At 40.3% G+C, this 14,751-nt stretch overlaps 1 protein-coding gene across 5 annotated transcripts in view; it reads right to left on the reverse strand.

The window, feature by feature from the left end:
- Positions 1 to 14,751, reverse strand: part of Zranb3 (zinc finger RANBP2-type containing 3) — a 133,386-nt gene that overhangs the window by 112,173 nt on the left and 6,462 nt on the right. For all 5 annotated transcript variants that reach the window (XR_009587461.1, XM_060371885.1, XM_060371883.1 and 2 more), the window contains exon 2: positions 14,245 to 14,406. Coding sequence is in view for 4 of the 5 variants with exons in the window: in XM_060371885.1 (XP_060227868.1) it covers positions 14,245 to 14,399 (155 nt within the window). In the remaining variant the exon portion in view is untranslated. The remainder of the gene's footprint in view (positions 1 to 14,244; positions 14,407 to 14,751) is intronic.

Consider the following 14,751-nt stretch of genomic DNA (forward strand, 5'->3'; position numbering starts at 1 on the left):
ATATATAAGAAAAAGTCAGACAATGTCATGAAAATTCTTGGAGAAACCCAAGAAATCTAGCAAAGTCGAAAGGATCAGAGAGCTCGGTAATGACTGGATGAAACCAAGAAGCAGCTCTCCCCAAATCACAAGGCATAAACTAATTTACAATCAACCCCATCCATTAAAATGCGTTATCTGCCTAGTTTATGCAAGTTCGAGTCAAGAAATGTTGCCCAGTCCTTCTACAGAGCATATGCAGTGTAGAGGGGGGCCAGACCAGTGCTGAGAGCCCAACGTGGACATGGCAGTCACCTGACTCACGTGTTACAAGGGTCTTTCTTTTAATTAATATTTTAATGGCCAGAAAAATTTGCCAGTGGGAACCTGTTTAGATATGTTGGGCCATTGGCCTTGTGCAACACACACACACACACACACACACACACACACACACACACACATACACATACACACACACACACACACACACAGAGAGAACAGGAAGAGGGATATTCAAAGCTCCTTAATGCCATTTAGAAGCACTTTAAGTTTGAGCCCACATAAAGCATTAAAAACAGTCTCAGCCTAGAGTACATATGATCTCCAAGAAAAACAAAACTCAGAGTAGAAGAAAGCATTTTAGTCCACAGAAAAGCAGGAGTGTAGAACTGAGTATGTTAAGAACTGCAACGGTAACCCAGTTCCCAAGGCATGGCAGATGTTCTGTAACTGCAAAAATGATTAAACCTTTGAAAAGAACACCCAGACAAAATACCTTAGATTCAGAATTCGTTGGCCCAACTGTCATCTTCAAGTTCGTATAAGCATTTTCCCTTCGGCAGTCGTCATTCTGCCACCGGTCCTTATGACAACTTAATGAAATCTGTACTCAGGACTGTAAGCCTGAGTTATTACATATGGGCTGTCAGCTTCAAATACATATTCAGTTTCATTTGAAAACTGATCCAGTCTACCAAAAGGAAAAAATACAGGAATTTCAAAAAATATTAAATGTCCTTACAGTATCTGTTGGCTAATTCTCTCTTGAACATTCAGTTTGATTACATCCTGACAATGATAATAAACTGTTTCTAGACCTGGAAATTTGCACTTTAAAAGGTTTTCATCCTAACATGCCTAGAGACAGCAGGATGGCTGTCCCAGTTAGCTTTCATTGATGTGATATACACTATGGCCAAAATACATTTGGGGAGGAAAAGGTTTATTTCATCTTAATAAGGCCAGTTCCTCACTAAGGGAAGTCAGGGAAAAAACCTGGAAGCAAGAACTGAAGCATGGACAATGGAGGGTTCTGCTTACTGGCTTGTTCCTCCTGGCTTGCTTAACCACCTTATACAACTCAGGACCAGCTGCTGAGGGGCACAGACACCCACAGTGGGCTGGGCCCTCCCACATCAAGAAAATGACTCACAGACTTGCATACAGGCCAATTTGATGGGAAAATTATTTTCAATTGAGGCTCCCTCTTCTGCTTGTGTCCAGTAGACAAAACAAACAAAGAACCAAAGGACAATGCTCACCGGGTAAGGTGTCTGTCACCAGGCCCAACAACCTAAGTTTGATTTCCAGGATCCACACAGTGGAAAAAGAGAACTGACTCTTACGAATGTCCTCTACGCCCACAGGCACCACATGCTGGCACATGTGTGCCCTCCCTTGAATAAATGAAATAAAATTTACAGTGTGGACAATCTCATCCTAAAAGAGATTCCTAAATGAAGAAAAATGTAAATTTAAAAAGCAATCTCTGAGCTGAGTGTTGCCACAGTGGCACATGCCTGTAATCCCAGCACTCAGGAGGCAGAGGGAGGAGGATCTTTGTGAGTTCAGGGGCAGCCAGGTCTACAAAGTGAGTCCAGGACAGATGGGGCACACGGAGGAAACCCTGTCTCAAAAAAAACAGAATCAAAACCAAAAAGGAATCTCTGATAAAACCTTAAAAATGGTTTTCATTATTACATGTGTGCGAGGACAGGAGGCAGCTGTCCCACAGCACGTGTGTGGAGGCCACAGAACTTCACAGAGAACATCCTCTTTTCCACTATGTGGCTTCTGGGGATTGAACTCAGGTTTATCGGGCTTGGCTGGAGGTAAGCACTTTTACCTGAAGAGCCATCTCATCTGCCCTCTGAGATAATTTTAAATGAACTAATCAAGATGGTAGTAAAGAAAGAGCCATATACTATGAGAATATGTACCCTATTGCATCAAAAATAACAACTGAAATAAAATAACAAGGCCAAATTGAGAGCGTTATATAAGAGATATTTTGCAAATGTAGCTGACCATCTAAATTAGATATTTGAAGAGGAACATCAATTAAATGCTGAGGACTAGGAAGACTCTGAAACAAGGTCAAGAAGAAGAATTGCATAAGCATTATAAGTAAAAATGTTTTAGATGTGCGTCAGGCATGACACAAATCCCAAATATACAAACAAAGGATCTGCAATAACAGTTTTAAAAAGTTACTAAAGTGAGAGGCAATGTAGTGTGGGTGAAATAACAGGGAACTGTGAGCTAAGAACATGCAGTTTAGAGTGGGAATGGCTAGGGGGTGAAGTGCTTGTCCCACAGACATGAAGATCTGAGTTGGATGCCTCAGAACCCACGAAAAGCCCAAAGCAAAGCAAGCCAAACCAGGTGAAGCTGTGCGTGACTATAACCTCAGCACTAGGGAGGTGGAGCCAAGAGGATGGAGAGTGTTTAGCTAGTCTAGCCAAACTGGCAAGCTTCAGGTTCAGTGAGAGACCCCGCCTTGGAGGAAAACAGCCTGCATCAATTACTGTTCTCCACATGCACATGTGCAAATCTGTATGACTATGTACTGTGGTGCTATGAATGAGGATGGCCCCACAGGTCTATCCGAAGTGGCACTAGGAGGCGTGGCCTTGGTGGAGGAGGTGTGTCCCTGGGGGTGGGCTTTCAGGCTTCAGATGCTCAAGCCAGGTCGGGCATCACCCTCTTTCTGCTGCCTGTTGATCCAGACATGGAGCTCTCAGCTCCTCCCCAGCATGCCTGCCTGTGTGCTGCCTTGCTCCCACTATGATGGAATGAGTGAAACCTCCGAACTGTAAGCCAGATGGAATTAAATGCTTATCTTAATAAGAGCTGTCCGTCATGGTATCTCTTCACAGCAGCAGAAACTCTAACTTAGACATGCACATGCATACACAACTATGTACACACAGACAAAAATAAAATAATGTTTTTTAATGAAAAGAACTTGCAGCCTGGCAGTGGTGGCACACATCATTAATTCCAGCACTCAGGGAGGCAGAGTCAGGCAGATCTCCATGAGGCTAAGGCCAACCTGATCTACACAGTGAGTTCCAGGACAGCCAAAGCTCCACAGAGAAACCCTGTCTTGAAAAAACCAAGGGAAAAAAAATTAAGGAAAAAAGAAAAGAACATACAGTCCTACCAAAAGCTTTGTTGGAAATCAAGTAGTAACTATAGGCATCAATTTTCTCTTCTCTTAAATAGACCTTAACAGTAACCAAGCTTTGGAATTCTATAATTTTGTTATTTGAAAAATGACTACAAATACAAGTACTAAGAACAAGTTTATATTCTTTCTTTTTTTGAGATGTATTTATTATGTATACAGTGTTCTGCCTGCAACAGCAGAAGAGGGCACCAGATCTCATTATATATGGTTATGAGGCACTATGTGGTTGCTGAGAATTGAACTAAGGACCTCTAGAGGAATAGCCAGTGTTCTTAACCTCTCAGCCATCTCTCTAGCGCCAAGTTTATATTCTTTAAGTACAATAACCTTACTATTTACTTGGGTGTCAGGACTGGATTTTCTTCGATGAACACGGAGAGTTTGTGTACTGGTACAATCCTTCTTCTGTGGTTGCCTGGACCCCTGCTTCACTTCCCCAAGCAGATTTCATTATCTCCTTCCATGTAAACACTCTGGCAGAGCATTAGGTCACGTCTGTATAGTCTGTATACTAGGCAGTTACGGCTTTCTCCATTAGACCACTCGGAAACCACACCTCCATCTAGTTGTGAGGACTCACAGGTGAATTTACAGAGCATGTTCAGCTAGTATGAGTCCTTTCTCCATGAGAACACTCGGAAACCACACCTCCATCTAGTTGTAAAGATTCACAGGTGAATTTACAGAGCATGTTCAGCTAGTATGAGTCCTTTCTCCATGAGAACACTCAGAAACCAAGCCTCCATCTAGTTGTGAGGACTCACAGGTGAATTTCTAAAGCATGTTCAGCTAGTATGAGGCCTAGCATACTAGACTTCCCTTTATCTTCAAGGATACATTGCAGGAACCTCAGTAGATGCCTGAAACCTCAAACAACACGAAATACTAAATAAATAATATTTCTCCTATACGTATATACCTAAAATAAAGCGTAAGTTACATGTTGGACACAGTAAGACTTCAACAACTAATAAAAAGAAACAGAACAATTATAACAATTTGAAACAGTGAAAGCTATATGAATGTGTTCTCTCAAACACTCTCTCAAAAGGAATTACTTAAACACCAGCACTATAATTCTGTGACAATAGATCTGATAACCAACATGGCTATCAAGTGGCTAAGAGGTGGGTAATGTCTAAAACAGACATACCAAACAAAAGATCATTTACATACTAGATGGGCTAGGAAAGCATGCTGCATTTGTGAAAGAAAGATTTCACAAATCATTTACGTCTAGAATTTTCCACTTAATATTTTTAAACCACAACTACTACAATTGAAATTATGAAAAGGAAAAATGTGATGAGAGAGGAGTGTTTTCTATCAGTGGCTACTTAAAGTACTACATATACAAGCAAGGCAATCTAAAAAGCTAACCCAGAGATAAACTAACCAGTCCATTTGGCAACGCCAATCTTAAGTCCTGTATACATCACACTCATCTCCTTCTATCCTAGATCACAGTCTAACTCAGAACTCCAGATCTCTCTTCTTACATTCTCATAATAGTTCAGTACTGATTATCTCTTCTTTGACCTGTTTTTTTCTTCTTTGCTGAATAATTTTTATTAGCATTCACACACACTAAGCATTCCACTGTAAAGAGAACAGAAATCTTTCCTGGTCCTTTGCTTTTACACCTTCCAACTGCTTTCCTCTAGGTCCTCATGACCAAGCTCCCAACCTCACTTTGTGCTCTTCTCAGGCTCAACTCTCAGACCCACTGAGCTACAATGAGTTCTTTAAGCACTGGGCTCTGTAAGCAAATGGATGCAGCTTCCAACGTTTCTGCCGATAAGTGAGCATAGCTGAGTCAGCTTACCTCTGGTTATCAGTTTTCTACCACAACAAGCAGTGCTACCAAGTTAACAGATTATGCGGTGATCAATGAATCTTCTGCCTAACTTACATTTTTAAAATACATAGTAATAGTAATCCCAGCACTTAAGAGGCTGTGGCAGGAAAATTTGAAGTTCAAGGCCAGCTGGGCTACATAGGAAGTTGGCGGCTGGCCTAAGCAACATAGGGAAACCCGATATCAGGCAACACACACACACACACACACACACACACACACACACACACACAATGCTTCACTATAAACCTAGCAGAAAACCAAGCATCTCATTCTATCTGTCAGTAGCTGATGTTCAGTCGTTTCGTTTGTGAGTGGCATCATTAACACTCAACACTGATGAGACAGAGCTAGGAAAGTAATTAGTGCAAATACAGTATGGTCAAAAAGGCAGTGGTGCACGCCTGTAAGCCCAGCACTTGGGAGGCAGACGCAGGTAGACCTCTGTGAGTTTGAGGCCAGCCTGGTCTATAGAGAGAGTTCCAGGACAGTGAGGGCTGTTACACAGAGAAACCTTGTCTCAAAACAACAACAACATCAACAGAAAGGCTGAACTATCAAACTATCACATCTTTCTTAAAAAGAAAATACAGCCGAGCAGTGATAGCATAGGCCTTTAATCCCAGCACTAAAGAGGAAAAGGCAGGCGGATCTCTTGATTTCGAAGCCAGCCTGGTCTACGATTGAGTTCCAGGACAGCCAGGGCTACACAGAGAAATCCTGTCTCAAAACAAACAAACAAACAAACAAACAAACAGAAAACAAAAGAGTAATATTCTTAACAAACATCTGTGGGCTGGTGAGATGACTCAGTAGGCAAAGGAGCTTCTTACCAACTTTGATGACCTGAATTTAGTACGTAGAACCTACATAGTGGAAAGAGTCTTAACCTAACAGACTTGACCTTGGAACTATGGGATGTGTGGAGACACACAGACACAGACAGAAACAGATAGATAGATAGATAGATAGATAGATAGATAGATAGATAGATAGATAGATAGATAGATAGATGTGAAAAAGGCCACTCTATAAATAAGAAAAACCTAAAATAACAGCATCATTCCTCTTTAACAAATCTCCCTACATGCTGCATTCCTTTTGCCCAAAATGATCCCATGGAGGTTCCCCTCCTAGATCCTACCTTATTCAATTACTAAATGCATATCCAGCCTTCCAAATCCAGTTTGGAGCAGGCCTCCAAGAATTAGCTCCAGATGACATGTGTTACTGGCTTTCAGCTGCAGTCAGGATGCCCTGCATGCTGTCAGCTGTGCATCTGTGCCTCCACCGTGGCATCTATTCCATCATAGCACAACTTTTGTTAGGTTCTGTCACTGAGCAATGCACTTCTTGAATATAAGACACAAAATTCTGCATTCCAAGAGCCAGGGAACCATACACTCTTTTGAAGTCAGCCCAGAAAGTAAGCAAGGCATTTCAGTCCTAATCTGAGAAATGCAGGTTTAAGAAACAAGTCTAATTCTAGAAAAATCTCTCTCTCTCTCACACACACACACCATATACACAAATAGTTTAACATCTTTAAGACAAAAATCACCAATTAATGTTCTGTTTCCCATATTCAAACACCAGGTTCATAATAGGAAAAATTGCCCTACGTAGTGTAACTTGGTTTGTATGCCTCTTAGGACTTCTACTAGATACAATATTGTTATTAGATGTTTAGACTTTTGGTCAAATTAGTGTTCTCTAAGATGCAAACAATTCCATCTCAAGTTAATGAGTATGTGCACCTTCTAGTCCATACCAATGACAAATGTGAAAATCTAAGGTCTGTCACTGGGGCCTTGGAATAGGCATCCAAGGAATTGTATTTCTCTAACAGGGCCAAAACTCCCACACAAGCTTTCAACAGATCCGCAAGTGGACCAGCACCTCTCAGCTCCCCTTAGGATTAAGAAGGAAGCACAGCATTCCTTAGGATACTGTATAGAGACCCAGCAGCTGGTGCTATAGCACTAACAAAACAAAACAAAACAAAACAAACCAAGCAGGCTTCACACTCCCAGCCAAGAGGTAAGTGGGTAGAGAAACAGGGAGCCATAGGCAAACTGGATCAGACCAGTGACTGCCAGGACGGCTAGGACAATGACTGCCTCGGTAAGCCCTCTCTGGAAAAGGTGCTGGTTGTAAGCCTGTGTAAAGGAAGCATGCAGATTAAAGTTCCCTACACCCCTTACCAAGAAAACCATCATATTCAAAATGTTTCCCCGAAGGGCATGAATATTCAAACCCCTCTCCACAAAATGAAATGTGCGTTTCGGCTGTGCAGCCACCCTGCCAGTTGTATGCTTCCTTCTACACTCGCTCTGCCTAGGAAGTAAGCTGCTTTGTCTCTTTTCTCTAATAACCTTTCACTTTACTTTTGCTTGAATAACAGTAACCTAAAACCAAGAAGCAACCAAACAAAAGAAAAACACCAGAGAGTTCATAGAAACAAAACCTTATTTGTGATATCCAAGTTAAACATTTTTGGGAAACAAAAAAATTTTTTTGTCAAGATGATTTAATGCTACCGTGCAAAAGTGTGCCTTGTGCCTATTTTAACATCAAACTATCTGGGCTGGAGAGATTGCTCGGCAGTTAAGAGCCCTGGCTGAACTCCAGAGAACAGGGTTCAGTTCCTAGCACCCACACGGTACCTCACAACCATCTGTAACTCCAGTTCCAGTGAATCCGATACCATTTTCTGACCTCTGCAAACACCAGACACACACGATAGTGCACACACATACATGTAAACAAAATGCATATACAGGTTAAATAAATAAATTTAAAAATAATTAAGCGATCAAAAAGACTGGATGAGATGTATATATACAATATATAATATAGTCAGTAAAATAGCTTGATCTGTTTATAAGCCTGGGTATCTGATTTCCTTCCTTCCTTCCTTCCTTCCTTCCCTTTTTATGAGACAGGGTTTCTGTGTGTAGCCCTGGCTGTCTTGAAACTCACTCTGTAGATCAAACTGTCCTCCAACTCAGAGATCCCCTGTCTCTGCCTCCGAGTGCTGGGATTAAAAGTGTGCACCATCATCGCTCAGTTGGATCTGATTTGCTAAAATATTATTTAATTGTATTTATAGTATTATTTTAAAGATATCCTAAAATACTCTTAACATTAGCTTGCTTTATTCTATGGATTTTAAGTTAAAAAAAAACTGAAGCATTGCAAATTACTTCAAATATGAAATTAAGCTTTTTGTCTTATGAACAATTTTCAAGACTTAAAATTGTTATTTCAGTTTTTTAAAAACAGAAAGATATTCACCAAGGCAACGAAGAAATTGCTGAAATTTGCTTAATGAATAGTGTTTCATTAAGCAGACTGCTGGAATACGGTATAAAAAGGAACAGCACATACTGGCCTTTTCTGGTGTGGGTGTCCTGGTATTCTTGGGCTCTTTTCCCCACTCATGAGTCAGTTTTATATAACACAGTAATGTATAATTTCCCTCCTACTCACAAGCCAACACTTCAGAGATAACATTTTACCCTGTGTTATTTAAAGAATATGGAATATGGTAACTTGGAATATTTTAATATTTTTCAAAATGTATAAACAACCAAATTATTATCATGTCAGTAGCAAAGCTCACTGGCTTCAAAGAAGCACTCTAGTGTATTTCAACACTATAATAATTTTGAAAAAGCTATTTGGGAAATATGTAAACTGTTTGTATAAATAAAATATAATGTTTTTTTCAAAAAGACTTTTTATTTGATTCTATGTATGCATATGTGTCTGTGTGCACATGAGTGTAGGTGCCTGCAGACAGGTAGGTTTGACTGACATGGGGCCCGGGGACCCAAACTCAGTCCTCTAGAGGAGCACCAGTACTTTTAACCACAGAGCCATCTCCTCAGCTTCTATGTGTAAAAGTAACTTTCATTTGACAAATGTGATTGTTGTCTTGCAGGCTTACTACCTCTGTCTGCTAACCTAGGCCTAGTCCTGGAAGCTTCTAGCCTCAATGCAATCTAATCAAAGTCTACAACCTTTTTAGCCTCTGGGGCTTACTGCTAAATAAGCTCACCTTTTCTAGCTCTTTTTTTTTTTTTTTGGTTCAACCCAGCTGTTCTGGCTCAAACTCCTCTCTAACCTAACTGATTCAAACTGGCTTCTCTCAGCCTCTGTCTGAATTGCTCTGTTGGGCATCAAACTAACTCTAGCTATCTGTTGTAATCTTCTGGCTCCTTCTCATGCTCTGGCTCTGTCTTCATCTGTGTCTAACTTGTTCTCTCTTTGCAGTCTGTCTCTTAACACTGTCTTGGTAAAACTGCCCCCCCACACACACACCATGTTGCTCTCCTAAATCTTTTTCATGTTCTTCTGGTGAGAGTTGAGTCATTCCAGCCAGATCCCATAGACCTTGAAGGTCTTTGGATGTGATCCCTTGCCAGACCAGCCTTGTTCCTGGATTAAAATTCCTCAAATTCCTCTACAATTATAACTTTTTTTCCATATCTAGGTAAAATTAGTCATTCTTTGTCACAGAGAAATCAAGAAAATAGACAATAACTTACAATTATATAGTTACTGGAGAATTGTTTCCAAAGCTATTAAGAACAAGTAATATGGTTCCAGAAAAGTGCGACTTGGGGCAGGATGGACTTGGTTTTCTCCAGAGCATATTATACATTCCTTTTCTGAAAGGCGATATATACGTGTGTGTGTGTGTGTGTGTGTGTGTGTGTGTTAACCACAAATATTGTCTGTGCTAAAACTCTCATACAGTATTACTACAATTTTTTTCTTGGTAAGGCTTTGGAAATTATGACTATACTAAGTTTTCCTGTAAATGAGTTTAATATTTATGTCACATGGCTGACCTAAGAAAGACCAAAGAAAGAACTCAGTTTAGCTAATCTTCATTATGAGAACGTACCAATCACTGAGGTTTCTACACATTAAGATTCTTGATTACTGAGAAAATTCATGACACTAGAAAATACACAAGATATCCTAGTCAGCTTTCATGGTCAAGTTGATACATCTTAAGCCACCTAAGAAGGGGATTGTAATTGAGGGACTAACTGATCAAACCGGCCTGTGGGCAGGGTATATGTGTATGTCATGATTTTATTAATGAGGCAGGAGAGCCCTGGTAACTGTGAGTGGCACCATCACCTGAGCAGGTGGGCCTAGGCTGTATTAAAAAGCATGAGCTACTGAGCCAGCTAGCAAGCATAATTCTTTCATGATTTCTGCTTGAGTTTCTATGCTGACTTCTCTCAATGAGGTGTGCGATCTGGAAGTGTAATTCAAATAAACCTTTTCCTCCTGTAAGTCAAATATTTTTATCACAGCAACAGAAAAGAAACTAGAATATTAGAAAGTAAAATATATAGAGCAACAAAAAATAAAACAGTCCTCAAGTATATAAATAAATACAGAAATAAACACAGAACAAACATGACCAGAAACAATATACAACAAACTTAAACTGGATATGCCAGGATTTAAAAATATACTGCTGAAGCTAAGAGCAAAGTTCACAGTGCTCCTATTCTCTAATTGCAGGAAAGGACAGGACGGACTGTTCTTTGCAGTTAGTCAGCTAATCCCTGAGCCTGGGGTGAGGGCAACTGCTCTGTGTAAAGAATACTTAATAATACAACTCTCCCATATGAGTAACAAAAAACAGGTGACTTCGGTCTCACAACATCAGTAATTTTTTTTTCTGAGGACAACTGGTAGCAAAAGGTAGTAAACCAAAGTGAATGTAAGCACACGTGTGTGTAAAATGCACTTAAGTAGGTAAATATAGAGGCACGTCTACACACGTTTTTATATACATAAAAAGCAAAAAAGAAAAAGAAAAGGAAGGTAGGAGATATAAGGATACCAAGGACAGGACTCGCAGAGATATAAACAGAGTCCAAGGAGGTGAGGACTGGAAGAAAGCTAACACTGGAACTGGCCAGATGGCTCAGTGAGTAAAGCCACTTGCTGTCAAGCCTGACGACCTGGGTTTGACCCCTGAGATGCCATATGGTAGAAGGATGGAACAAAAGTCCCGAAAGTTGTCCTCTGACCTGGATAGTTCAATGCGGCATGTTCATGTGCACACACACACCAAATAAATAAATGAATGTGATTCTTTAAAAAGATACTCGTACAGGTGACAACCGTAAAGTTTCCAATGGGAATGCATAGTATCACCCACATGTCCAGTAAAACAAAGAAAACTATGCCACGTAAAACTTCTGTATAGTGAGAAAGTAGAAAAATTTATAAGACAAAGATAATTCATAACAAACAAATATCCTAATTTCCTAGGAATAATAAAGGTAATTGATATAAAAGACCTACTCATTGCGGAGTACAAAAATTGTAGGTTTGTGAGAAAAGTTTCCTTTGTGGGTCTGTGAATGAGAGTTGGAACCACAAAGAGCAAATTACTCCAGCCAGACACAAGAGAAAAGCACTAGATAGACAGACTATCATCAAGTACTCAAAGGCTACCAAGGATGTGAAGGGTATGTTAGTAGAAATATAATCAGTGCATACACTATGGAAATGACTGTGGAGGCTCCTCAAAGAACTGAAAATCTAGTCAGGCATCCCGGTGCTCATCTAAGCCTAGCACACAGGAGGCAGGGCAGGAGGATCATCAGTAGGATTTCAGCCTTGACTACATAGCAACTTCCAGGCCAGTATGAGTGACACAGTTCAACAAAACTCTACAGAATGAAGAAATACACAACCCATATTATCCATAGAATCCCCACATCCGCCACACCTGAGTATAAACTGAAGAGTCAAAGACAGAAGACAGGACACGACAGACAGGTCACAAAATCAGCCCAAATACCCAGCAACAGATGAAATGCTAAAGGAAGTGTGTCCATAAGCATAATACAACTCCATTAAACCACAGAGACCAAAACCGCGTCACAGGGAGTTACCATGTTAAGCACAGTAAGGAAAACTAAAAAAGCCAGACATCAACACTGTTTCTTTCACATGTAGAATCTATATAAAAAGTAGAAAGGGGACTGTTTGGGAAGAGGAAGGGTACCAAATTGGAGGATAGGTCAGGCAAGATAGTTCAACCACGCAAACCTGGTGTCCTGAGTTCAGGCCCTGAAGCCCATGTATAAAGGCGGAAAGAAAGAACCAGCCCCACAAAGTTGTCCTACATGTACCTACTCCGTTGATTTCTGTTTGTTTTTCTAGACAGGGTTTCTCTGTGTAGCCTTGGCTGCCCTGGACTCCCTCTGTAGACCAGGCTGGCCTCGAACTCACAGCAATCCACCTGCCTCTGCCTCCCTGAGTGTTGGGATTCAATGTGTGCACCACTACACCTGGCTCCCCAAATAATAATTAAAATAAAGTGAGTATTAAGATTAAAAATGAAGTCTGAAGAGATAGCTCAGCAGTTAGAAGTACTTCCTGTTCTCACAGAGGAACTGAATTTGGATCCTTCCACCCAAGTTTGGTGGAAGCCTTTAATTCCATCTCTGGGAAATCTGACACTCTCTTCTGGCCTTCTTGGGCACCTGCACACACATGTTATACACGCACACAGAGACTTGCAGTCATAAACATAAATAAAAATAAGACAAATAATTAAAATTGACGGGCTAAAGAGATGGCCTCGTGGGTGTACAAGCACGAGTCCTGAGTTCAGATGCTGAGACCCTACATCAAAAGCTAAGAACGACTGTGTGCCTGCAAATTCAGAGCTGCTGAGGGCAGAGACAGGACTGCTGCAGCTCACAAGATCCCAGTTCAGCGCCAGGTTCAAGGAGAGACAGTGTCTCAAAGGACTAAGAAACAGAGTGATAAAGGATAGCCAATGCCTTCCTCTGACCTTCAGATATATAAAGGCACATGCAAGCGTGCCTGCCCCCCAGACGTACAAAGTTTTAAAAATTAATAAAAAGGTTCCTAACAGATAAACAGAATAAATGTACAACTGCATTATAACACATCATAGCCCAGACGATATACGTGACTCTTCAGATTTAAATTTAAATTAATTCCAGCTAGACAACATTTAAGATGCACACTTTACTTGCATTAGCTATATTTTTAGAACTCAAAAGTCATGGGTTGCTAAAGTGGGCATTGATTGGAATTATCTACATACAGAATGTTTCCACCCTGGCAGAACATCCCATTAGACAGCACTCACCTAGAAGAGGAACCTGATTTACGACAGTGAGGTCAGTATTCACCAGCGGGTTAAGTCAGCCTCTTCATTAAATTAGGAAAGAGCCACTGGACACGATCGTTAAAGTCAATTAAAAAGTAATTGTGATCTTTACTTTGTACCAGCAATAAAGTTATTCCAAGCGAACTACAAATCTAATTGATATGAAAAATGAAAGAATAAGTATTTTAGAAGAAACTACGGCTCTTAACCACTCCAGCCCCATGGATGTCACTTTCAAATGTGGGTGTTTCCTTCTACAAACCTACTAACTTCACCTTCATTGTTTGGGATTAAAGGCATGTACCACCACGCCTGGACCTAAGGTTTTCTTTACCTGAAACTTGCTCTATGCCAGTGGAATTCTGAGTTAGAAGCAAGCTTGGTCTGCACAGTGAGTTCCAAGACAGCAAGGGCTATGTAGGAAGACCATCTCAGACAAAACAAAACAGAAAAAAGATACCAGAAGACCAGAGTTTGAGCCCCAGAACTCACATGGTGGAAGGAAAGAACTTATTCTCGCAAACTGACCTCAACAAGTACATTTTGGCACATGTGTACAGCAAGGGCATAAATAAATAAAATGTGAAATATAAGTCAGTTACAGATTATGAATAAAGCCTACTGCAGTACAATCAATTTGACTAAAGAAAAATTTGATACAGGAAAGGAATAAATTAAACAGAGCTTGGCTTTTTAACACATTTTAAGTAATTTTTAGCATGCCTTATCAAAGTACTATACCTGCCATCTCTTCTGAGGGCAAAAACAATGCCATCTTTTTGGAATGGAAGCAGCTTTGTTCTGAGCTTGTCGGGTAAAAAATCCAGCTGTGTGTATGATTCGCTGATTAAAGAAGTCTGAGATGTAGTAGCCTTTTTGGTACCAGCTGCAGGCATGGTGAGCCTGAAAACAAGGAACAAACAAAGGGGTGGGGCAGACAGGGCAGGAATTAGGGGCTAATTAGGACATCGATACTCCTCCTTACAAACAGAAGTTACTCAAATACTCAGAAAGTATATGATAAACCCAAATTATAACACAGAAATTTGTGCATTTTGCAGTGATCAAGACTATAGCTAGTGCTCAACAGCTAAATTACTCTCCAGACCTGATATAACTATATTTATGGGGCACTAGTAAACTAAAACCTAAACTTAATAACCTGGAATGTTTTATTGGCCAACTTTAATATTATAACATAGTATATCAATTACAATAAACAAAGAATTACATAATGTTTTCTGGCTC

This window comes from Meriones unguiculatus, chromosome 18 (genome assembly GCF_030254825.1).
Source record: "Meriones unguiculatus strain TT.TT164.6M chromosome 18, Bangor_MerUng_6.1, whole genome shotgun sequence".
Lineage (NCBI taxonomy): Eukaryota > Metazoa > Chordata > Mammalia > Rodentia > Muridae > Meriones > Meriones unguiculatus.